The sequence below is a fragment of the Canis aureus genome, chromosome 31, assembly GCF_053574225.1.
Source record: "Canis aureus isolate CA01 chromosome 31, VMU_Caureus_v.1.0, whole genome shotgun sequence".
Taxonomy (NCBI): Eukaryota; Metazoa; Chordata; class Mammalia; order Carnivora; family Canidae; genus Canis; species Canis aureus.
In genome coordinates this window covers 31,879,461-31,905,719 of record NC_135641.1, presented here as the reverse complement: position 1 = coordinate 31,905,719, position 26,259 = coordinate 31,879,461, and the positions used below count along the sequence as shown (strand labels likewise).

General features: G+C 37.4%; 1 protein-coding gene across 1 annotated transcript in view; it reads right to left on the bottom strand.

The window, feature by feature from the left end:
• The window catches only part of NMD3 (NMD3 ribosome export adaptor), a 32,328-nt gene extending 7,391 nt beyond the window's left edge, over positions 1 to 24,937 (bottom strand). The window contains exons 1-11 of the mRNA XM_077880187.1: positions 24,792 to 24,937; positions 24,370 to 24,425; positions 22,500 to 22,634; positions 20,584 to 20,680; positions 13,572 to 13,652; positions 12,701 to 12,829; positions 12,330 to 12,420; positions 4,717 to 4,795; positions 3,931 to 4,027; positions 1,876 to 1,993; positions 435 to 580 (exon numbers count right to left, since the gene is read on the bottom strand). Coding sequence (XP_077736313.1) covers positions 435 to 580; positions 1,876 to 1,993; positions 3,931 to 4,027; positions 4,717 to 4,795; positions 12,330 to 12,420; positions 12,701 to 12,829; positions 13,572 to 13,652; positions 20,584 to 20,680; positions 22,500 to 22,634; positions 24,370 to 24,413 — 1,017 coding nt within the window. The 5' untranslated portion in view covers positions 24,414 to 24,425; positions 24,792 to 24,937. The remainder of the gene's footprint in view (positions 1 to 434; positions 581 to 1,875; positions 1,994 to 3,930; positions 4,028 to 4,716; positions 4,796 to 12,329; positions 12,421 to 12,700; positions 12,830 to 13,571; positions 13,653 to 20,583; positions 20,681 to 22,499; positions 22,635 to 24,369; positions 24,426 to 24,791) is intronic.
• Between the last annotated feature and the right edge of the window lie 1,322 nt (positions 24,938 to 26,259).

Sequence of the window (26,259 nt, the reverse complement as noted above, 5' to 3'; positions counted from 1 at the left end):
AAAATGTTCCTAAAAAAAAAAGAAAAATGTTCCTATGTTTTAGGGATACATATTGCAGTATTCAGTAATTACTGATAATATAAGATACACTTACATTCAAAATGTTTGAAAAAAAAGGTTTACTTATCATTTCGTCCTCCTATACAAAAGTAAAGCAAAGAAATGCTTTTTTCACAATAAACATTTTTAAAAATGTTTTCAACATTAAAGAGAAAAAAAACTTACCAGTGTATGTCTAATAAGTTTCATAACAATGGCCATGTGTAAAAACAAGTAACATAAAAATATGGAATGCATTTGAAACCTAATGAAGTGTTAGATTTCTGTGGAACCAAATTTTGGAATTACCTAACAAACTATGAAACTGAAAAATACAAAAGAGGGACCAAAGCAATTAAACTGGGGGGCAAAAAGATGGGCAGGATGGAACTTACCTTTTTGGATATCATTCCAGCACCTGCACTGCGTTTTAAATCTCGGACTATGCTGCACTCCATCACAATAAACTCCTCTAGTTGTTTGGGATGGCATAAACTATTGAAAGGGTGACTCCAGAAAGTGCTTCCGTCAATATCCGCAACTAAGTATAAACATGGAACATCAAAAAATGAAGTATTTCAAAAGCCATCAAACGTGTCAATCAGGAAGACGTTGATATATATGAACTGGCAAGCATGAGGTTGAGACCACAGTGGCAACTCTCTGGAGTACCATTTATTCTTATAAATCAGCCCCAAACTTCTCACAGCACAAGAAAAATTTCAAGTGACAGTAATATACTATTTTTAAGATTTTATTTATTTATTGATGAGAGGCAGAGACATAGGCAGAAGGAGAAGCAGGCTCCCTGTGGGGAGCCTGATGTGGGACTCGATCCCAGAACCCTGGGATCACGACCTAAGCCAAAGGCAGATGCTCAACCACTGAGCCACCTAGGTGCCCTTAAGTGACAATAATATCTTAAGTAGTTACTATCATCAGAACCCCACAGAGCTGAGTGCCTTTAGAATAAGATCAGGGTTCCTGGGTAGCTCTGTTGGGTGACTGACCCCTGATCTCAAGTTCGCGAGTTCAAACCCTATGTTGGGCTCCACGCTGGGCGCAGAGTCTACTTAAAAAATAACAAAAAATAAATAAGATCAGATCCACTCAGTTGTATAGTTGTTTCATGTGCTAGCCCTTTAGAAAGGTTATCAGTCATCTTAGCTGCTTAAAAGCAGCTTTATTAAGGAAATAAAGTTCTACCTGACAGATATTCATCCCAAAACCGCAAAAGACCTTTGACTTACAAATTCTAATTGACAAGGATAATAAAGGACTTTCTAAAAAATATAAACTTGATTTTTTTGTATAACAGAAAACTTACATTACAAGAAAAACATGAAAAAGATCAAGAAATAGGAGATATACCTATCCATATGAAATCTTCTTTAAAAAAATGTTTTATAAAGGGAATGTTAAAAATTATGTGTAATAATGATAAAATTAGTTAAAATTCGTATTTAAACTAAATGTTTTACTGCATTACAAGTGAAATGTTCCAAATCTTAAATAGCTGCTATACACTAAACTTGGCAATCAACTTAATTATTCACAAAAATTAAATGAGGTGAATAAGTCAATTTCAATAAAAATAAATGGACTAAACCTAGAAAATTTTTTGAAGTTCACAGAATTGTTTCTCCAAATAAAAAATACAGGAGTTACTTATCAAAAGCTTTAAAAATTCCAGTGTTTTTAAAGAAGTAAACAGCAGTAAAAATCTGAACTAGTTTTGCATAACAATATCACTGAGAATATCTGATAAAATTAACAATATAAACTATTACTCCTTGCTGGATAAAACTGTCAAGACAAATATTTTCTAAGACTTACCTTGTAGTGTATTTGGATCTATGAGATGTATGGCGCTGGTTACTCGAATACACACACAAATCTGGTTCATATTTCCCAGGCTTTGTGCCAGTTTTGGAGATAGACAAACAACATTATCCTAGGCATAAGAACTAACATTTAGAGTGAAGCAAGTCCTAAATAGCCATCTCCAATAAACACTCATCAATATAAACCAAGTGTATGTGCCCAAACCAAAACATTAATTCTATTAACAAAGGACCTAAATCAAATCTTAGAGAAACAGAAAATAAGCTATTCCTTCTAAAGATGAGAGTATCTGTCTTAATAAAAATGCTTTAAAAGTATTTTTCCAGATCTCACTTACCAAGCTATTAAGTTTACTTCAATTTTATTGAAGTGTGAATGCTTACTGCTCTATGGTAATACAGTGAACATTCTAAGCAAAGTATTATAAACATGAAGGAGAATGATTTTCTAAATCTCCCTGTGCCTTTCAATAAAAAATAAATTTCAAAAGAGCCACGTTTCTCTTTCATGGCTATATGCACGAATACGCAATCAAAATTTAATGCCAGAAAGCATGTGTCCATGTGTACATTATTACCAGCAATGTAATTACCTGTTTTAAAACTGTATTAAAATACAAAAAAAAAAAATCTTTGTTATATTTTAAGCTGTATCTATTCACAATCATAGGCTCCTCCACTAAATGGGCTTTCTGTGTATCTCAAATAGCACCTAGTCTAATACTTTGTTTCTAACTTAGTAAGAGTCTCCATGGATTAATGAAAATACTTTTACATTGTATTTTTATTCAGTTACTTGCATTAATCAATCCAAGTACTTAACCCATGGCCTAAAGATGGCATCATATCTAGATTCACATTTCCCAGGCTTTGTATCAGGAAAATGTTCACTATTTTAAGCTCAGGCTAAATTTGGCCCACCACCCATTTCTGTATAAAGCTTTTCTAAAACATAGCTTTGGCTATTCATTTACCTATTACCTATGGCTACTTATGTGCAACAGCAGACCTGAATACAAAACAGATTATATGGCCTAAAAGCAAAAATATTCATCATATGGTCCTTTACAGAAAGTAAAAGTTGCCAACTCCCCCCTTTTTAAAGTAGGCTCTGTGCCCAATGTGGCACTTGAACTCATGACCCTGAGATCAAGAGTCTCATGCTCTACCAATTGAGCTAGCCAGGAGCCTCTGCTGACCCAGTATTAAGCTATCGTTTTATCCTTGTTATTATACACTGCACTGTAAATTAGCAATAGTATCTTTAAAGCTTTAGAGTCAAGACCTAGGCACAAATCCTAGCTTCTTCATTTTGTAATTATGTAACTTTGGGCAAGTCATCTAACCTCCCCAGGCTTCAACTTTCTCATGTTCAAAATGATGCAATGATTTACCCCTTATAATTAGATATGAAGAAGTGAAATAGACTCAAATACTTAGATATTAACTTTATATGGAATGCTTCTAATACACTATGGCATTTATCATTATTAATAGATATTGACACACAAGTTCCTATATGGTAGAGACCTCTAAATAATATCCTTAATACACTGCCTTCTATATAGTAGGTGCTCATTAACTATTCGTTGCATTTTAATTCATTTATATTTTTGAAGCAGGATTTTACCTTAATACAAGGAAATGATAACCTACTTTTAAGTATTTGATGTTTTTAAATCACAAAAATGATTCCATGATCTTATTTCCACAATACTGTTTAATTTCATCATGCCCAACTTCATTTTACATACATGCTTCAAAGTGGTTCACTGATATTTATTTTAATGTCCTTTCCTGTATTCAAACTTTTCATGTGTCCACCAGGATCAAAATGAAAGGTATGCCAATTTGTAATCTTAAGCATTATTATTTTTCAGTATCTTTTTAACATGGGTGAATATGTCAGAAAGGAATTCTTTAAGAAGTTATTCTAAATTTTTAACCAGTCCCAGAAGAACTCAGAAGCTAATAATTACATATAAACCAATTAATTACCTTAATTATTCTTTTTATAGACATGGATTAATTAAACGAGAAAAAGTACCTTGCATATTGGAACAATTTCCACAGAAAAAGTGCTTTTGTAATTGTATGTGTTACTGTGGATATCTTGAGAGATCAGTCTCTGTGAGGCTTTGTGTCTGTTAAGAAAAAAGGTTTATAGTAATAAAAAGACGAAGGTTTCTACTTATATAGTCTAGAGAATATCAATTTTTATCTAATCAAATCATCACTGTCCAAGGTCTGAAATAGCTTCCTGATGCCCACTATGGCAAAGCCTAATTTCATCCACTTACATTTTAAAACCTCCGCCAACCCAATCGCATCCTACCTCTTTTCAATTTGTCTACTCAAAACCTCTAAAACATGCACTTGGCTCAGACCAAGGTAGTCTATTTACAGCATCCACTGAAAGCCACACTAATGTCCACCACAAGTCTTTGTTCACACTTATCTCACCTTTCACTATAAACTCTATCTTAAAACTTCCCATTTTAGGACCTTAAGCCCTTTTTCCATGAAGCTTCTCCCCAAAGCCCTCTAACTCCATCTTTCTTGTGTCTTATTTAAATACATTCAATCAAAAGTTTAGCAGTATAGTACTTATCATAGGGTGAGATCTAGCTCCCCAAAGAGATTCTTCTATATTCTTTGGCTAACAATTTCCATAAAGTGGCTAATCCAATAGATGCTTACTAATTATGTAAGTATTCCTACTACAATTTTAAATATTTTAACATAAGAGTAGTCATCTAAGCCTGAGGGATGGATATAATCTATATCCATTCCCAGCTCCTTGGACTTAATCACATTTAGGTTCAGAACATACCTGCAGGGAACTGTACACTGAAGAAATTCTACCATTTTCTGAGCATGCTGTTTTGAAGAATAATAGAAATCCAAACCATCTTAAAAGAAAAAAAAAAAAAGAAAAGCCACATGAAAATAATTCTGCAGAATAAGATTCCCCTCTACTAACATATCACAAATTAAATGTGTAGTAAACAAATTATTAGGAAACATAAAAATATATCAATTAAGATTTAACAAAAGGATAGACAAACAAGGCAAATAATAACAAAAGAAAACAAGATTCACAATCTTAATTTCAGATAAAATAAAATTCAAGGCCAAAGGGGGAGAGAAATGGGTTGTCTGGGTGGCTCAGTCAGGTAAACATCTAACTCGTGATCTTAGTTCAGGTCTTGATCTTAGGATTAGGATAGCCCAAACTGAGCTCCACACTGGGCATGTATCCTACTTAAAAAAAGATGAGGGAAGAGAAAAACCACGCAAAGAAGCGTATTTTATATATTAATCTACCAAGAAGATAGTATGAATGCATCTACTAACACAGCACTAAGATGCAGAAAACAAAAACTATTAAAAAGAAATAGAAGTTAATAAATGTTAACACATGCACAATCACTGTGGCAGACTAATATGAGACTATCAAAAACAAAATGACCAAGAGGATATTATGCTAAGTGAAATAAGTCAATCAGAGAAAGACAATTATCATATGATTTTACTCACATGGAATTTGAAGAAACAAAACAGAGGATCATAGGGTAAGGGAGGGAAAAATAAAACAAGAGGAAGATAAACCATAAGAGACTCTTTTAACTATAGGAAACAAACTGAGGGTAGCTGGAGGGGAGGTGGGTGAGGTGATGGGGGATGGGGTGATGGGCATTAAGGGGACCAAATGATGTAATGAGAGCTGAGTGTTATATGCAACTGATGAATCGCTGAACTATACCACTGAAACTAATAATACACTATATGTTAATGAATTAAATAAAATGAAATTTTAAAAAATAATTTTAAAAAAATACCAAAAAACAAAAATAACCAAACTGATTAAAAATAGGAAGGACACATAAAACCTGAATAACTCTCATGGTTGATTTAACTGAGATTATAGAACATGGTCCCAATAATACTTTTTTTTTTTTTCCATTTTATTTTTTTATTCATGAGACACACACAGAGAGAGGCAGAGATATAGGCAGAGGGAGAAGTAGGCTCCTAACAGGGAGCCCAATGTGGGACTCGATTTTCCCTGGACCTGGGATCATGCCTGAGCCAAAGACAGATGCTCAACCGCTGAGCCACCCAGATGTCCCAAGAATACTTATTTTTAAAAATTCATAGAACATTCATAAAACAATCACATACAAAGATTTTTTTAATTTCAATAAATTCTAAACAGTATAAATTATAATTATTAATATTACCTGATCACAATGCAGTGGCATCAAAAATCAGTAACAAAGGGAAAATTAAAAGCACACCTACCTGCTTTTAAAGATACTTATAGAAATGCTTATAGAGATACTCTTTCCAAACAACTCCGCTAACTAGTAAAGTAACTCAGAATAACCAAAACCAAATTCTGAGGATGAACAGAGTTGTTGGGAACTTATACTTCCCAGTTTCAAAACTTGGTAACTTTAGTCAAAACAGTGTGGTATTAGCATAGGATAGATATACCGATCTATAGAACAAACTTGAGAATCCAGAAGTAAACCGTAACATTTATAATCAATACATCTTTGACAGAGGATCTAAGGAATTCATTGAGAAAAGGATAGGCTTTTCACTGGGAAAACAGGATATATCTACAGGGAGAAAGATGAATTTAGACACTTATCTCACACCATGCACAAAAATTAACACAAAGGTTTAGATCCAAATTTAAGAGCTAAAACTATAGGGCAGCCTGGGTGGTTCATCGGTTTAGTGCCGCCTTCAGCCCAGGGCCTGCCTGATCCTGGAGACGCGGGATCGAGTCCCATGTCGGGCTCCTGGCATGGAGCCTGCTTTTCCCTCTGCCTGTGTCTCTGCCTCTCTCTCTCTCTCTCTCTCTCTCTGTCTGTCTCATAAATAAATAAAATCTTAAAAAAAAAAAAAAAAAGAGCTAAAACTATGAAACATATGAAGAAACGCAGAAGAAAATCTCTGACACTGATAAACAAGAGTTCTTAAACATGAGAACAAAACCCTAATGGATAAAAGAAAAAAATTTATGCATTACTTTAAAAATGTTAAACTTTTGCAATTCCAAAGACATCACACTTCCTGGCTTCAAAATTAAAAGCTACTATAATCAAAACAGTTTGATAATGACATAAAGACAGTCGTAATAACCAATGGAACAAAAGAGAGAACCCAGAAATCAATCCATCCATTTATCTAGGGTCAACTGATCTCCAACAGGGTGCTAAAAATACACACTGGGGAAAAGATAATCTCTTCAAAAATGGTATTGGGAAAACTGGATTCCACTTAATACAAAAGAACAAAGTTGGGCCTTTGTTTTACACCATTCACAGAAACCAACTCAAAATGGATTAAGGAATTGAATATAAGACCTGACACTATAAAACCTCTAGAAGAAAACAGAGGGGGTAAAAGCTTCATGACAATGGTCTTGGTGATCATTTCATGGATACGATACCAAAAGTACAGGCAATAAAAACAACTGGGACTACATCAAACTAAAAAGTTTCTGCACAGCAAAAGAAACGCCACCACAGTGGAAAGGAAACCTACAAAATGGGAGAAAATATATGTGAACCACATATATCTGACAGGGAGTTAATTTCCAAAATATATCAGGAACTCCTATAATTCAACAGAAAAAAAAATAACCTGATTAGTTAAAATATTTTTGTTTTAAAAATGGGCAGAGGAACTGAACAGACATTTCTCTAAATAAGACATATAAATGGCCAAAAAGTATATGAAAAATGCTCAAGGTCAAAATCATCAGGCAAATGCAAATCAAAACTACAATGAGGTATCACTTCATACTCATTAGGATGGCTATTATTAAAAAGTAAACAAGCATTAAGGAAATGTAAAACCTGGAACTTTGTACACACCAGTGGAAATGTGAAATAGTGCAGCCACTATGAAAAATAGTATGGAGGGTCTTCAAAAAACTAAAATAGAACTATTATGTTCCATTAATCCCACTTCTCAGTATTTATCCAGAACTGAAATCAGTATCCCAGAGGTATTAGCACTCTCATGGTTATTGCAGCACTGCTCACAGTGGCCAAGATGATGGACATTTGGGGTTGTTCCTACCACAAAGGAATGGATAAAATGTGGTATGTACATGCAGTGGAATACTATTCAGCCTTAAAACAACAGGAAATTCTGCAATATGCCAATAACATGGGTGAACCTTCAGGACATTATACTAAACGAAAATAAGCCACTCACAGAAACACAAATACTACATGATTCCATTTATAAGAGGTATCTAAAATACTCAAATTCGTAGAATCAAAAAATGGAATGATGACTGCCCATGGGGGAGAGAAGGAGGAAACAGGAAGTTACCAATTAATGAGCATAAAGTTTCAGATAAGCAAGATGAATAGGCTCTAGAGAACTGCTGGTACACTGTATTTCTAGTCAACAATAATGTATTATACACTTACAATTTTAAGAGGGAAGATCTCATGTTAAGTGTTCATATCACCATAAAAAAAAAAGGACAACATTAAGAAAATGAAAAAACAAGCTATGTATGGGCTAGGAGAAAATATCTGCGAGTCATATATAATATGAGGAACTAGTATCCAGAATAAAAAAAAAAAAAATTCTTAAAATTTAGTAAGACAGAAAATCCAAATAAAAAATGGACAGATGGGGATCCCTGGGTGGCTCAGCGGTTTAGCACCTGCCTTTGGCCCAGGGCGTGATCCTGGAGTCCCAGGATCGAGTTCCACATCAGGCTCCTGGCATGGAGCCTGCTTCTCCCTCCTCCTGTGTCTCTGCCCCCCTCCTCCTGTGTCTCTGCCCCCCCCCATCATAAATAAATAAATAAATCTTTAAAAAAATAAAAAATAAAAAATGGACAAAAGATCTGAATAGTTATTTCAACAAAAAATTTACAGAAATGGCTAATAACCTCATGAAAAAATGATCAACATAATTAGTCATTAGGAAATACAAATTAAAACCACAAAATGAGGTACCACTTCATACTACTCTCTAGAATGACTCTGAACAAAAAGAGACAATGTTGGTGAGATGTAGAAACTAACCCTCAAACACTGCTGATAGGAGCGTAAAGTGATACAGCCACTTTGGAAACAGTCTGCCAGTTTCTTAAGAAGATAAATATAAAAGAAAGATGATAAACATAAATTTGCCATATGACTCAACTATTCTACACCTAAGTATATACCTAAAAGAATAAAAGAGCTGAGATGTTTGCTGAAAATAAAATATGCAATGTATAATAGGATAAGGTAGCTATAAAACCAATACATATTCGTGAAAATTTATAAACTTCAGGATATTTATTAGAAACTGAAAATAAAGGAAGCTTCCAATTAATAAATAAAGTCTTTGAATTAATTGAAAATTTAGCAATGCATGAGGTCTAGGTGGCTCAGTCGGTTGGGTATCTGCCTTCAGTTCAGTTCCTGATCTTGGGGTTCTGGGGTCAGGACCACATTGGGCTTCCCTGCTCAGTAGGGAATCTCTTCTCCCTTTCCCTGTGCCCTCTACCCACCCCCCAGGTCAAGCACTCTCGGTCTCAAACAAATAAATAAAATCTCTTAAAAAAATTAAAATGAAAAATAAAAATGCAACGAAGTTGCAATCCGCAATAACAAATAGTGTAGAACAGCCAAAAAAAATAACTAGAAACATTTAAAAATCTTTATGAGGAAACTATAAAATGTTTCACTGAAGTACAGAAAAGAAGTGAATAAAGATTATGCACTAAGCGGGGTTCTATTCTGCATAGATAATTTAATCTTCGCAATAATCCTGAGGTAGGTGCTATTACCATCCTTTCTAGTTTATTGATGGGAAAACTGAGGCTCAGAGAAGTTAAATAATTTGCCTAAGATCACACAGCGAAAAAACTGGTGGGACAGAGTTCAAATCCACAAAATCTGGTTCAAGAATCCATGTTCTTATTAACTATCACTCAAATCTTCCAAAAAAATTAGTAAGGGAGCACATTACTATATAGTTTACATACTGTGGTAGAAGCAGTGGGACAAAATAAATCAGAAGGGATCCATGTATATAAAATAATTTATTGTATGTAAGAAAGGAGATATTTCACATCAGTGGGAAAGGATAGACTGACCTCGGAAAAACTCCGACTGGTAAGCTTAAAAATTCGAAAATAATTTACTTTTAAAAATACAATAGTGGGAGCATAGAAAGCTTTCCAATGTAAGACACAAAAGTTAGAAGCCATAGTTATATAACTAAAAAATAATTCCCACATATAAGGGAAACCAATGCTATCACAATTTTTATTTTGTATTTTTTAAATTTTTAATTTTTTTTTTTTTTTTTTTTGCTATCACTATTTTTATACAGAATACATATTATAGCGGTGCCTGAGTGGCTCAGGTGGTTAAGCATCAACTCTTGATTTTGGCTCAGGTCATGATTTCAGGGTTTTGAGACTGAGCTCCATGTTGGGCTCTGCACTGTGTGGAGCCTGCTTAAGATTCTCTTTCCCTCTGGCCCTGCCCCACAAAAGAGTAAACATATACTATCTTGTTTTAAGGGGTTACCTCTGGGGAGAACAAAGAGATAAAAGGAATGTAGAGGTCTTTTATTCATATACATCTATGTGTGAATTTTTACTATTACTAGTAAAAGTAAATAGTAAAATTTTAACAATTTTAAAAAACAAATTTACAAATAAACCACAAACAAACAATTCATCTAAATCAAACCAAGAACTAGTAGGGAAAAAAATATAGATTAAATTCTCTGGATTAAAAAAGGGCTGTTAAACTCACAATATTTTTGGTTTTGAAAATGATTACAAAAGCATGTCCCAGAATGTATCCAAGTCTTTTGCTACAAAAAACTTCTTTGAGTATATTTCTGCCAGGTGATGAAACAGAGTAATAGTGGTTTGCTTTCTTAGCTAGAATATTTGGATCTACTTATCCTTGAAAGAGTTACTCAAAACAGAATTACTCAAAACAAAGATGTATTTTTGCCTGGTGGCTAGCCGCAAATAGCCAAGGCACTATGTTGACTAGGCAGCAAGGTACCTTACCCACTAAGATTATTCATTAAATTGTGTTTCACCAATTTAAGGGCTCCTGGGTGGCTCAGTTGGTTAAGTGTCTGCCTTTGGGTCAGGTCATGTTCTCAGGGTCCTGGGATTGAGTGCTGATGGGCTCCCTGCTCAGAAGGGAGTCTTGTTCTCCCTCTGCCTCCGCGGCTATCCCCCACCAGCTCCTGCTCACACACTCTCTCTCTCAAATAAATAAAATTTAGAAAAAAATAAATTGTGTTTCACAGATTTAGATTATTAACCTTATGTCTACTGGCAAGGCACTCAGGTCAATACAAAGCTTAAGAGATTTTCTTTAGGTGACATCACTACATACATCTCCCCCCATTTAAAGACCCAAGACCACACTTTTCTAAGTACTTTCCCAAGACATACAAGATGTGAGTAACAGATCAGTTGGTAACAGTGGAACACCCAGGTTTAAAATGAGGAGTCGACCTAAGAATTTAGTCATTCCTTCAAGAACAGATATCTTTAAACCTATACTTTAAGAGACTAGGAAAACGACGTATGTACATGTTCACCAGCAGCAAGTACCATCTCAAAATAATAACCTTTAACAAGAAACTTAAGAGTCTGCTTAAGAATATTTGTTTTCTGGGATCCCTGGGTGATGCAGCGGTTTGGCGCCTGCCTTTGGCCCAGGGCGCGATCCTGGAGACCCGGGATCGAATCCCACATCGGGCTCCCGGTGCATGGAGCCTGCTTCTCCCTCTGCCTGTGTCTCTGCCTCTCTCTCTCTCTCTCTCTCTCTGTGTGACTATCATAAATAAATAAAAAATTTTTAAAAAAATCTTTAAAGAATATTTGTTTTCTACTATTAGAGAAATATACATCCATCATCTAATATGTATATGATATCAACAGTAAGATACGATATTATGCAAGTTTTAAATTCCACCTTTAAGAAATCTAACTATATCATTTGTATATCAAAACCAAAAATATTACAAAAGAACCTACAAATCTCAAAAATAATTTTCTTCCAATGAGAAACTGATCTCTGCATAAAACAAGTTTTTGATGAATTTTTCATCATAACACTTTACATTTCATTAATGCAGTTACTGGTTTACTCATCTAGTAGCTACTTAGTGTAAATGTAAGTTAAAACAGAAAAAAATTAAGAATTCAGTTCCTCCATTGGACTAAACACATTTCAAGTATTTAATAGCCATATGTGGCTAGTGGCTACCATATTGGACAGTGCAGATAAAGAACCAAGATTTTTTTCTTCCTAACAAAAGAAACTGTTCTTTTGGACAGTATTATTCTAGATATTATTAATAAAGATAAGACCTCTTATTTAGATGGACTAATTCTGCCCTAAATTCAAATGCTTTCAAATTTTAACTCACCATGAATCTCTTTGATACGAAGTGTATTCTGATGCATTCCATATTTCAAAATCAACTGTTCCAGATAGTAGAAAGTTTTTTTGTGCAAAGTCTAAACATAAATACATTATTAGATTAATAGATAAAATGTAAAAAAGAAGAAAAGGCCATCTATTGCTATAGCACATTGATTTTTAAAACAAAAACAATCTTTAAAGATTATCTAAAATATGATAGTGATCTATTTTTAAAAGTAAATGTTGCAGAAACCTGGACTATCCCTGGTTCCTCAAGGATGTGAAAAGGGAAAGGAGGAGGTTTTACTAACTGTTTATAATTGACAAAGATGAAATACAAGATGAAGGATTCACTTATCATCCTTCTCTCAATACCTTTTGCCTTACTTGAACCACAGCCTTCCAGAAATCCTTAGCTTCTACTCTGTGGCAATCTCCACACATCTGAGGCTGAACAATATAATCTACCACAAACACCTGCTGAAGGATAGCACCATTCATCACCTGATATGGGGGAAAAGGAAAAAAAAAATCACATTCCTTTCTTCTTTGTTTTAATAAATATTTAATATTTAAAGTTAATATTTAACTTAAAGTCTTTTTCCATGAATGTTTTGAGGACATCAACAATAAATCAATTAAATTAAAGGTCATAAGAATAAGTTAATCCTATTTCAAGAAAAAAACAAGTTTGATTGTAGGATAAAATTAACATTTCATATTTACCTCTAGTTAAAGTGGTTGTGAAGAATAGTCTTTGAAGAATTTGTATATCTATATGTGGTATGTATATATAAAAATACAAGACAAAGAAAATTCTAAAAACAGAAGACATTCCTTAATTGTTCCCAAACATAGCCAATCATCAGAAACCATCTAGGCAGCTTTTTAACAGATTCCTAGGTGTCACGTCCAGATGGATCCAGTTCGATTCAGTTACTGTGAATTATTATGATGATCGACCAAGTTTGAGAAACACTGCCTTAGCTCATGCTTTTACTTCCATCTTTTTTCCTAATAAAAATAACTCTGAAAAAGATTACCTTACCCACTAATCATGAGCAATGGCTGCTTTGGATCATCTGGCAAATGACCAAAAAAAACAAACAAAAAAAAACACCTCAGGTTAAAATTAAGAGTGTAATCTCTCCTCCTAAGCTATTCAAGCCCTAAGATAACTTATCAATATCCCCTCATTTTCACTACCTACACTTCAGACATGCTGAGAAAACTGTATACAGCTTACCTCTTTCTGAATTGTCAGTTTAACTTTAAGTCTCTTAGAGTGGGGCTCAGTCCAGACGAAACCTGCATCTACAAGCCGTACCTTCAAAAGAACACAACCAAAAAGAAACTTAAGTTCCCACTTGAGAAAAAAGATGAAAAAACAACTCATTAGCAGAGTTCAGAAGATGTTTAAGGAATCTGTGGTTAGCATCATTACTCTACAACAGCAGTCAAAAAAAAAATTTATCATCAGAAGTATGGCAACAAAAAGAGCAATAAAAGGACCATCTAAGGACTACATTAATGCAACTGGTATAATTCAAGCAAAAATATAAGTGTCTGCGTAGGAAGAAATCCTTTTCCCTAAAAAAAATACTTTTTTTTTTTTAATGGAAATTATACTTTTTAGAAGAAAGCAAAGATCTGGTGTTTAATCATCTACTAGAAATCTCATAAACAAAAGTTTCTACTTGGATTATTCTATCTATATTAAGTATTTGGCTTTTAAAAAAAGGCTTATCAGAGGGGGTCTAATGCTGAACACTGAATCCACAATGGTAACTCACTGATATATCAGCAGAGGTCAAAAAGTGTGCTATACGTGAGGACCTCAATGTAGCTCAATATAGCTAAAATGGGTGTTTTGAGGAAGAGGGAAGAGGAACAAAAATGGAGGTTATTTCATTAATTTGGGCAGGAGTTGCAGGTGAGTTGAACTGAAAGGTGCTGGAAGTAAAAAAAGTAGAAAGACCCAAGAGTTATTTAGGAAAGAAGATTTACAAGACTATATGACAACTATATACGGGAAGGAGGAAAAGAACAGATTTTAGAATGACACTCAAATATCCATCTTGGGCATATAGGTAATAACTATTTTTCTGAAACAAATAGAGAACAGATTTGATGAGGAGAAAAGATGTTACATTTGGTTTCAGATATTTGAGTTTAAGAGGATTTATCTATGAGATCCCTAAAATGAAGTTGTTCAGTGGATGTTAATGTAGTCAGTTTGGAATTCTATGGAGAAACTTGAACTGTTGTAGATAACAGATTTTGGAGACATCAGTGGGCAGATGATAATTTTTTATCAGCTCCTGTCTGGTGAGAACTAGACTAGCTGTTATAGACGCAGCACTCTCTATAGAGTAAAACCCTTTTAATGTGACTGGTTCCACTAAAGCCACACCAGGTACACAGAGTGACAGTAGTTTCTTACTCCTTCAGCCTCTATCCACCCACAAGGGTCAAGGCCCAAGGGCTCTAATACTGCCCTTCTCTCAGCTTCCAACCTCATCTACAGAAATGGAGAGAAGACCCTTGACAATTAACTTCAACACTGACCAACACAGCCTCAGACAATCAGAACTGATCAACTTTATTGGACCCTTTATTCTTTTTAACAGTCCCAGACACTTGTTACCTCTAATCCCCCACACTCTAATCTCTATATGGTTCCACATACTTCCCATTCTGTCCCATCTAACACCTCTCCCAAAATTCTGAAACCCTTTTACTGTGCCCTCTGGAATGCAACATTCACTAACAACAAAACCTCCTAAATCCTCAGTCTATTTGCTGAACATTCCCTTCACTTTCTCTTTTTTTTAGACTTTATTTTATTTTATTTTTTTAATTTTTATTTATTTATGATAGTCACACAGAGAGAGAGAGAGGCAGAGACATAGGCAGAGGGAGAAGCAGGCTCCATGCACCGGGAGCCCGACGTGGGATTCGATCCCGGGTCTCCAGGATCGCGCCCTGGGCCAAAGGCAGGCGCCAAACCTCTGCGCCACCCAGGGATCCCTAGACTTTATTTATTCATGAGAGATACACAGAGAGGCAGAGACACAAGCAGGGAGAAGCAGGCTCCCCATGGGGAGCCTGATGTAGGACTCAATCCCGGACCCCAGGACCATGACCTAAACCAAAGGCATATGCTTAACCACTACGCTACCCAGGGATCCCCACTTCGCCTTCTAATCTCCTGATTATATATATTGTTCCCCTGCAGATAATTAAACTAATGAATGATTTTTTTTCTCATTCCTATCACTGGACCAAGAGCCAGAGGTGTCCTCTTTGCTCTTAACTACTAATTCCAAACCATTCTCCCTGCCTCCTCCTTAAATACACCCAGTCTTGAATCTGAAGGCTATGCTACCCCTTCTTTGTTATAATCATCTGTTAACTCTTGCAAGGTCACATGTTCTCATTTCTCAAAGACTTTATTTAGGCTCCTGGCTCACTGTTGCTCTTTCCAACAATATTAATACTTGGTGATTTCAATATCCTCATAGATAATCCCCACAAAACCCTAGCATCTCCATTCTTTGAGTCCTCTTTCCCCAAGATCTTGTCCTCCTTCTATCTTAGCTACTCATATCTTTTACCAATAAGTTTTATCAATAACTGAAATCCCTCCAAAATCTCAACTCCAAATATCCCACTTCTTGACCCCTACCTCTTAACCTTCCAGCTCACTTTTCTAGTTCCTGAGCACCAAAAATTCTTCAACCTACTGCAACCTACAATCTATTCATCCTACCACTTTTCACTATCCCTCCTACCTCCTTTTTCTACTCACTTCCATCATATGCTAGCTTAAATGTCAAGATCATCAAAATCATTCTCATGCATACACTCAATTCCCTTGGTCCCACTCTCATTTCACCTTGTCATTACTAAATCACTTTGTTAAATCCAGTGCCCTACCTATTCTATGCCCTACCTGTGCAGCTGATGAGGCTAAAGAAATGCTAGTCTTTAAATTTCTAACAGTAACCTTTGCAACAATCATACATCATTCTAGTACATTCTCTCTCCCACTCTGGAGGTGTGTTTCATACCTTCCCTTCTCTCCTCAAGTATCTAACAGTTTTTCCTTCATAACTCCTCCCCAGGCTTTTGTTTCTCAATTAGAAAAAGTAATAAGAAGATTTCCCAGAAGCTCCTACTTACAAACATTTCTCTATTACTACAGACAACCTGTCCTAGCTCCTATTAAGACCAAACTTAAGAATGCCCCATTAGAGAGCAAAGACCTTTATTTTGTTCCACAAAATACTCCAGGGTCCCAAAATGGTGCCTGGGAGAGAGTAAGTACCAAATACTTGTTGATATTCTTCCACTAGTATGCTCTATCTTCTCTTTTCCACTCCTCAAGGTCATCTCACAGTCAAGTATTCTGTCTCTGTGCAGTTTCACAGATTTTTCCCTCTGTACTCAACTCCCAGATAGCTTATAAATATACTCTAACATCTCATATCCTTTTTAAAAATGTTTTATTTATTTGACAGAAAAAGAGTGAGAGCACAAGCAGAGGAGTGGCAGAGGCAGAGGAGGGAACCCAATGCAGAGCTTCACCCAGGACCCTGGGATCCTGACCTGAGCAGAAGGCAGACACTTAACCAACTGAGCCACCCAGGAGCCCTTAACCTCATACCTTGAGAAATGGGTCCCTTCCCTTTTTTCCCCCTCTACCCACTATCCTATTTCTTTCCCTTTACTCAAAAAAATTATCTATACTTGTTATCTCCAATTCCTGTTCTCCTATTCTCTCATTTTCATTCAAATTAGGTCTTTATTTCCACCACTAAACAGAAATTGCTCATCAAAGTCATTAACGATTTTCACATTGCTACATCTACAGAATTTGACCCATTAGCTGCAAATTACATAGCCAGTCACTTCCTTTGTAAAATACTTCCTTTACATTCCAAGACACTACACTCATCTAATTTTTCATCTACCTCACTAGCAACTCCTTTTTAAGTCTCCTTTGGTTTACCATCTTCTCAAGCTTTTAAGAGTAAAAGACCCCAGGATTTAGTTCTCAAATTTCTTCCCTTCTCTATCTAAACTGTCTTGGAAATTTCATTCAATTTCACAGCTTTAAAAACCATCTATATTCCAAATTCATCATCTCCAGTCTGGATCAATGTTTATTTAGAAGCTGCCTACAATGTCTACTTCTATGTTTAATGGACATCTAAGTACCACTGTGAGATAGCTCTAATCTCTCTCACACTGACCTGCTTCCTCTTGAAGTCTTCCCTACCTTACTAACAGCAACTCCCTCCTTCTGGTTGATCAAGTCAAGAACATGAAATCAAATAATCCTTCTACTCATCTGTCATATACATACATTCAGATTCATCGGTAAATACTACTGACTACCTTCAACGTAGATCCAGACTGTCCACTTCTCACCACATCCACTACTGATCCAAATAGCATCATTTCTCATGATTACTACAATCACTTCCTAAAGGTCCCCACTTCTACCCTCACCCCCATTTCCCTCATACGTACTCTAAACATAGCTGCAAGGGTTCCTGATAAATCATAAATCTTTCATCATTTTACTACTCTACCCTATACCCTCTATACCCATTACACTTGGAGTAAAAACCCAACCTCTGTGACTTTCCACAATTGCTGTTTTCAACCCCCACTACTTTTTCCCTCCCCACTCCAGGCTAACCTCACAGCTATGCTCCTGCCTCTAGCCTAACACTTGTTTTCTCTACCCATAATTCTCTCCTCCAGATTTCTGCACAGTTCCTTCCCATACTGCCTTTAATGTTTACTCAAATGTCACCTTATCAGTGAGGCCTTACCTAACCACTCTATTTCACTTATTTGAGTATACCTGACATATAATGCTAACCCCTCTTATTTATTTGTTTGTTTGTTTATTTCCCCTCTATTTTAAATCAAACTCTTCCCTATGCAGTTCTTATCCCCTTCCTGGTTTATTCTTCTACAGAATTTAGACATTTCAGTGGCTACTCCTCCAACTAGAATAACAGTTACCTAGACAGACATTTTTGACTCTGTCATTCACTACTATATCCCCAACACCAAAAGCAGACTGGCACAGAGCTGACACTTAATATAACACTGCTGAATGAACTAATGAACTATTAAGGCTCACCAGACATTTGACAAAAGCCTGAAAGCCATAAGTATGAAAATGAGACCAATTACACAAAAAAACTGACTCCAGAGACAAAGTAGGAAACAGAAGGAAATTTTTTAAAAACCTATTATCATACCTTCAGAAAAATTCAACAGAATGCATTGCTATTGTAGGGATGTAAAGTGGTACAGCCACTATGGAAAACAGTATGGAGGTTCTTCAAAAAGTTAGATATACCGTATGATCCAAAAATGCCACTACTAGATACTTACCCACAAGAAAACAAAACCCTAACTCGAAAAGATATATGCACTCCTATGTTCACTGCAGCATGATTTACCACAACCAAGATACGGAAGTAATTTAAATGTTCATCAATAGATGAATGGATAAAGATGTGGTATACAGAGAACGGAATATTACACAGCCATAAAAAGGATGAGACCTTGCCATCTGCAACAACATGAATGGATCTAGAGGATATTAAGCTAAGTGAAATAAATCAGACTGAGAAAGACAAATATCATATGATATCACTCATATGTGGACTCTAAAAAACAAATGAATGAACAAAAAGCAGAGTAAGACTTATAAATACAGAAAACAAACTGATGATTACCAGAGGGAAGTAGACTGTGGAGATAGGCAAAATGGGTAAATGGAGTGGGAAATATAGCTTCCAGTTTTGGAATGAGTAAGTCACAGGGATGAAAGGTAAGCACAGATAATACAGTCATGTAATAGTGTTGTATGGTAACAGATGGTAGCTATACTTGTATGCACAGCATAAGATGTCAAATCACTACATTGTATGCCTGAAACTAATTTAACACTGTGTCAACTACACTCAAATAAAAAAAGAAAAGAAAAAAAGAAAAAAGAAAATGAATGCATCAAAAACATTAAGACTATGACAAAGCAGGACGCCTGAGTGGCTCAGTGGTTGGGTATCTGCTTCCGGCTCAGGGCGTGATCCTGGCATCCAGGATAGAGTCCCACATTGGGCTCCTTGCAAGGAGCCTGCTTCTCCCTCTGCCTGTGTCTCTGCCTCTCCGGGCCTCTCATGAATAAATAAATAAAATCTTAAAAAAAAAAAAGACTGTAGTAAAGACTCTGGAACATAAAAATGTCACTGCTGGAACAAAAAAACAACCAATATAGAGACCAGAAGACAAAGTAAATCACCAAGAACACAGAAAAAAAGACTGAAAGATTAAAAACAATATAAGGGGCAAAAGACAAAGTTTTCAGCCAGAAGGGCCAACATTTGACTAACAGAAATTCCAGGGAGAAAAAAAAAATAATAAAGGAAAAAATTTCAAAGAACTGTTACATGAAATTTTATCAGAGCTTAAAAGAGAATCTGAAGACTTTCAAACCAAGAGTCCATTTCAATTAAAAACATACATGGTGGGGGCAGCCCCGGTGGCTCATTGGTTTAGCGCCGCCTTCAGCCCAGGGTATGATCCTGGAGACCTGGGATCGAGTCCCGTGTCAGGCTCCCTGCATGGAGCCTGCTTCTCCCTCTGCCTATGTCTCTGCCTCTCTCTCTCTCTTTCTGTCTCTCATGAATAAATAAATAAAATCTTAAAAAAAAAAAAATACATGGTGGAAATGAGTCAGTCATAAATTTTAACATAAAGAAAACTGAAAGTGTTATGCAGAGAGGTAAAACAGGATAAAATTCTATTTGTTTTTTGGAGACCCTGATGCACTGACTTTAAGCAACAGGCACAAGTATTTTCTTTCTAGAGCAATACTGAAAATAAAAAGAAACTGAATATCATAGCCCTAATATTATCATCTTCTAAATTATGTTTAGTGATGGTTTTATATAAATGTTTTCAGAAAAAAATTATTGCATATGAGACTCTATAAACAATGAAAAAAGTTATTCTACATTAAATCTTTTAAAGCAAAAAAGATTTTCATTTCCATAAAAAAATAATATACATAACTTTAAAAATGAGCAGTTTGTAGTAGCATACTTACCAATGTTAACATTTACTTTTGGAAAACCTACTCATATAGGATTTTCTAACAAGAGATTAAAATATAAAAACAAAAACACATATCCACAAAAAACTTATTTTAAAACTGACTGACCTACCTTACTAAGAGGGGCTTTGATTCTTTTCAAACACAAAGCAAGAAGTTCCCTGGATTCTAATGCACACGGTACCCAAGTTCCAGGCGGCTGGAAATACCTAAGAAAAAAAATATACTGAAAACCACCATCTCCCAGGAAAAACAAAAATTTCACTGTGAATCTGTGGATATAACAATGATGATTAATCACATAATTCCCAAGACTGACATGCAGCATTTAACCCAAGTATATGTAATAGTTCCAAAAAAAATTTCAATTGGCTTAATTAAAAAGTGAAATCCTAGGTATATTTGAGAAAGCCAATCTGAAATGATGTATTACAAAGGACTTATTACTTCAAACACCAGCAAAGAATTCCAGTGAGGTCTGACAAAATGCTTAAGAGTTCCTTGAAGCTATACTCTGAAAGGTAAGAAATCATCTTAAAATGGCATTAAAATGGTTTATAGTAAACATCTAAAATGTTTGAGAATTGATTTCTCACACACAAAAAAGGTATATTAGTACCTCATACCAAATATCAACAGTAGTTCAGACTGTTCATCTATTCCAAGTCTCTTCCCAAATTTTAAATTGTAAAACTTGTTTTTAAATCTTACATAAAACCTAATTAAATTAAATTTTCAATCCCTGGACAAATGCTTTTAAGATTTTTAATCCAGCCTGCTCAAGACTCAGGATAGTGCCAAGCATAGGAAGTGCTCAACAAACATTTGTTAAATACATAATACTTCTAAATACACTATACGAGTGCTTGTTTTTGCTATACTAGTTAAGTGAATGTTCTTTCACTTTTATTTATGAATTTATTTTTATGTAATCTTTACACCCAACATGGGGCTCAAACCCACAACCCCAAGATCCAGAGTTGCAAGTTCTACCTACTGAGCCAGCCAGGGACCGGATTCTCACTTTTAAAGGTTAATTCAAAAACCTTATACAGGTCCTTTTATTATAAGGATGCTTTTGGAGTCAGAAAGGGTTTTATCTGCCTTCTAATAAAGTGCTTTCATTCTGATGGGGAAATTAAATTAAGGCTTAGAAAGGTTAACTGACAGAGTTTCAAAAAGTTAGTTTGTGAGAAATCCAACACAAACTAAGTCTCCTGATTCTTTGTCCAGTGCTTTTTATTTCTACTCCACCATGCTTTAAAGTACAGCAAGTAGCTGTAATTGATCAAGTATCATACTTGCCACAAACTTGCAAACTATAAATTCCCTGAAACAGTACAGAAAAATTTCATGTGCTTGTATATACGTACGTTTTAAGTATGTTTTCTGAAAAGGTAGTTTCAAATTCCCAAAAGGATTCATGAACCATTCCCCCTACCCCTCAAAAAAAATTAAGAACCACTAGAGTCCTAATCCATCTGGGAAATCACAGGCAATTAGCTTTATATGGTCACTGTCACTAGGCAGGTTGTGTTACTCAACAGCTAACTATAATCATTTAGTTACATTGGAATTTTACCAAGATTTTTAAAACACCTTGCTAAATTATTTAAAACATTAAAACATAAAAGGCTGTTTATCATACAGAGCTTCTGGTGACTAAAATGAAAAAAAAAAAAAAACCCTCATGATAATAACAATATTATATTCTTAGTAATCTGCTTTCACTTACCCTTAAAAACCCAACTCAATATCTATTAACTGTATACACCAAACCTATTAAACCCTTATAAGACTAAAAGAAAGTAGATTCAAATACATTTACACTAACTTTACCAGATTATCAGGGTTCAAACTAGAGAAGTACACTACAAAATTGCAAATCCTAAAATGTCTGGCAACACCAACATAAATAAAAGTTAAATCTCAATTATGTGTGCTTTAGTCTATGTACCTCTATGTCACATCAGCATATATAGATATAAAACTCAACTTTACGTAACATAAAATAGTACCGCATCATACCTTTGACATTGCTTGCAGAAAGATATAGAGACCTGTTTCGGAATTCCTTGGCTGATGTCTACTTTACTTCGCAAACAGGCCACACAAATATTGGCAGGATTTGGACTGATTGGGACACCACACTCACAGCACAAGCTTAAATAAACAGAGCATAAATTTTTCAAATTAGGTTTCATAAATGCACTGGTTGTTAAACAAACAAAAGCCTTCAGGGGAGGCCATATCTTTGCTTAAAAAACACAAAAACAGGGCAGCCCAGGTGGCTCAGCGGTTTAAACGCTGCCTTCAGCCCAGGGCATGATCCTGGAGACCCGGGATCAAGTCCCACATCGGGCTCCCTGCATGGAGCCTGCTTCTTCCTCTGCCTGTGTCTCTGCCTCTCTGTGTGGGTCTCTCATGAAGAAATAAATAAAATCTTTAAAAAAAAAACACACACACACACAAAAACAAAAAAACACCTGGCAAAGTAATCTTCAAAGATGCTGTAGATAAAGTAGCACCTTGGAATACTGCAGCAAAAAATCCAAGGATGGCTATAATTCCAAAAATCCTCAAAGTATGGTGTTGTCCAAAGGGTCAAGAGAGAGTCTAATAGATCTGTTAAGAATAGTCATCACAGTTCTATTATCGTCCGAAGACATTTTTCTTTAGGGAGCCAGTATAGAACTGCCAAAACGTAAACATTCAAACAGAGTAGAGGGCAGCCGGGGTGGCTCAGGGGTTTAGCGCCGCCTTCAGCCCAGGGCGTGATCCTGGAGACCGGGGATCCAGTCCCGCATTGGGCTCTCTCGTGGAGCCTGCTTCTCCCTCTGCCTGTGTCTGTGCCTCTCTTTCTCTCTCTCTCTCTCTCTGCGTGTCTCTCATGAATAAGTAAATAAATAAGTCTTTTAGAAAACAAATAAATAAACAGAGTAGAAAAATTGTCAAAGAATAAGAAGAGTATCAGGGCTAGTGTGATTCTGTATAATGGACTTGTGTCATAACTCTAGGTGTACTGAGACAGAAGATGTTTAGCGATCACTGATGTTGTCCCAAAGAAATGTTTTAAGATTTTATTTGTTCGGGATCCCTGGGTGGCGCAGCGGTTTAGCGCCTGCCTTTGGCCCAGGGCGCGATCCTGGAGACCCGGGATCGAATCCCACGTCGGGCTCCCGGTGCATGGAGCCTGCTTCTCCCTCTGCCTGTGTCTCTGCCTCTCTCTCTCTCTCTCTCTCTCTCTGTGTCTCTCATGAACAAATAAAATCTTTTATTTGATGTACTTTTTTAAAATTTTTATTTATTTATGATAGTCACACAGAGAGAGAGAGAGAGAGAGAGGCAGAGACACAGGCAGAGGGAGAAGCAGGCTCCACGCAGGGAGCCCGACGCGGGACTCGATCCCAGGACTCCAGGATCAGGCCCTGGACTGAAGGCAGGTGCTCAACCGCTGAGCCACCTAGGGAACAGACCCGCAGGTATAGAAATGTTCTATAATCCATGACGTTCTGTAGGGTAGCCGCCGGGCCCATGGGGCCACTGGGCACCTGAAACCTGGCCGCTAGGACTAAAGAGCTTATATTTAATTTTATCTCATTTTAATTTTACACTTAAATAGCCCCACATGGCTAATTAGCTATCACATGGCACAGTGCCAGCGGAGAACGACGTAAAGCGAATATTTTAACGCTCTTAAATCAGCAGGTGTTTACCACAACAAACTTTTCAACTAAAAAACGATCCCGATTGTCTCAGGAAATAAAGCTTTTCGCTTAAGAATTCCCCTCAAGAAAAAAAAAAAAAAAAGCTTTCCTCACAGGCAGCAAGTTTCAAAGACTCACTTTAATATTTTTACATTTAAAGGACCGGGGTGGGGGCGGGGGGTACGACTCACATGTGTCCGGGGGTGCGGCCGGCGGCGTCCGTCAGGTACTCCATGTCTCCGCACACCTTGATGCAAAGACAAAGAACGGCTTGTGGGGTTTAAGTCCTTGGGGCTATTCACCTCCGCGCAAACCCCCCCGTCTGTGGACACGGCGGCCACGCGTCGCAGAGCTGCCGACGAGAGCCAGGCGCACGCGGCAGCTCCGAGGGGCCAGGGCACCGCGCGCTCCCCAGACGCCGCCGCGGCCCGCGCACCGCTCCGCGCTCCCTCAGCGACCCCGGCCCCGCGCCCGGCGGCTGCGGCCTCCCGCCCGCTCCGGCCCGCGCCGCACGCACGCGGCCCCAGGCCTGCCCGAGCCCGGGGGCTCCGCCCTACTCTTTCCCTCCAGGCCCCCCGCGCGCCAGCAGCCGCATCTCGGCCGCGGAACCTACCGAGCGCTCCTGAGGCAGACCCAGCCCGGCTGGGCGGCCGCGACCGACAGCCCCCGCGGCCCCCAACGCGGCCACCACGGCCGGCTCCCCGCAGCGAAGATCTCGCGAGAGAAGAGCCCGCACTCCCGCGGGCCGAGAGCTGGAAGTTGAGGGGGCGGGTGGGGGCGGAGGCGAGCGGCGAGGGGCGGGGCTGCGGCCCGGGGGGGCGGGGCGAGCGCGGGAGGGGCGTGGCCTGCCTCCGCCCAGCGCCGGCTTTCCGGGGGGCGGGTGGGGAGGTCACCGCAAGCTAACCTCGCCCAGGTGTGTAAATCGCTGCTCGGACATCCTGATGGGGAGCTTGCGTGCCTCTTGGTTGAGCGATTATATAAAAGTTGTCAATAAACGCAATATGCAAAGACACAACATGCAAAGAAATTAAACTCCGTCAAGGGCGGTGTCTTTGTCTCTTTTGTTCCTATCATTTGCCCGATGCCCGCTGCGCCCTAGTCAAATGCGTATTTGTTGAATAGATGCAAGAAAGAAAGAGGAGTCCCAATTCTATGGGAGGTCTGTATGTTTTTAGCCCACTGATGAGGAGGACGTGCTCCCCAGGCCGCCTGGGTGGCGCGGCTGCTGAGCGCCCGCCTTCCACCCAGGTGCTGATGGGGGCCCTGGGATCGAGTCCCACAAGGGGCTCCCCGCAGAAGCCTGCTTCTCCCTCTGCCTCTCTCTCTGTGTCTCTCATGGATAAGTAAATAAAATCTTTTTAAAAAATAAAATAAAATAATAAAAATTTTAAAAAGGATGTGCTTCCCGATAATGCATTTAATATTTCTTTATGACTTTATGCCTCCATCTTAGAACGGCACAGACCATGCCTAACCACTCTTTCTCATGACAGAATCTCAAATATTTAAAGAGCACAATCATTTTTTCTGTCCATTGACCCCAAATTTCAAGGAATAAGCAAGGTCATGTTAAAGAAGGTGATCAAAATAGGCCTCCTCGTTTCTCTTGCCTAGGGTACCTAATCTCCCATTCCTTCCTCTTACTTCTAGACTCCAATCTATCCTTCTAAAATGCAAATCTGATCTTGTCGCACTGTCCTGCTTTTAATCCCTCAGTGGCCTCTGACAACCTACAGAGTATTTCCAATTTCTCTGCATGGGAGGAAGACACTTTAGGATCTAATCCTGACATACCCTGTCACGTTCCCAAGCACGCAGCCAAACAGACCCACTGAAAAGTCCTACAGGAGCTAGTCTACGTTTGCTTATGCTTGGGACAGTCTGCCATAAAGATTAAGCTCAAGTACCATATATTAGTTTCCTATTGCTGCTGCAACAAATTACAAATTTTATGGCTTAAAATAACACAAATTTATTATCTTACACTTCTAGAGGTGGTAAGTCTGAAAAAGATGTTCCTCCTTTGTGTGTGGTCCTACATCTTTATGGAGGTATATGCCTCTGTAATGGTGCCAACAACA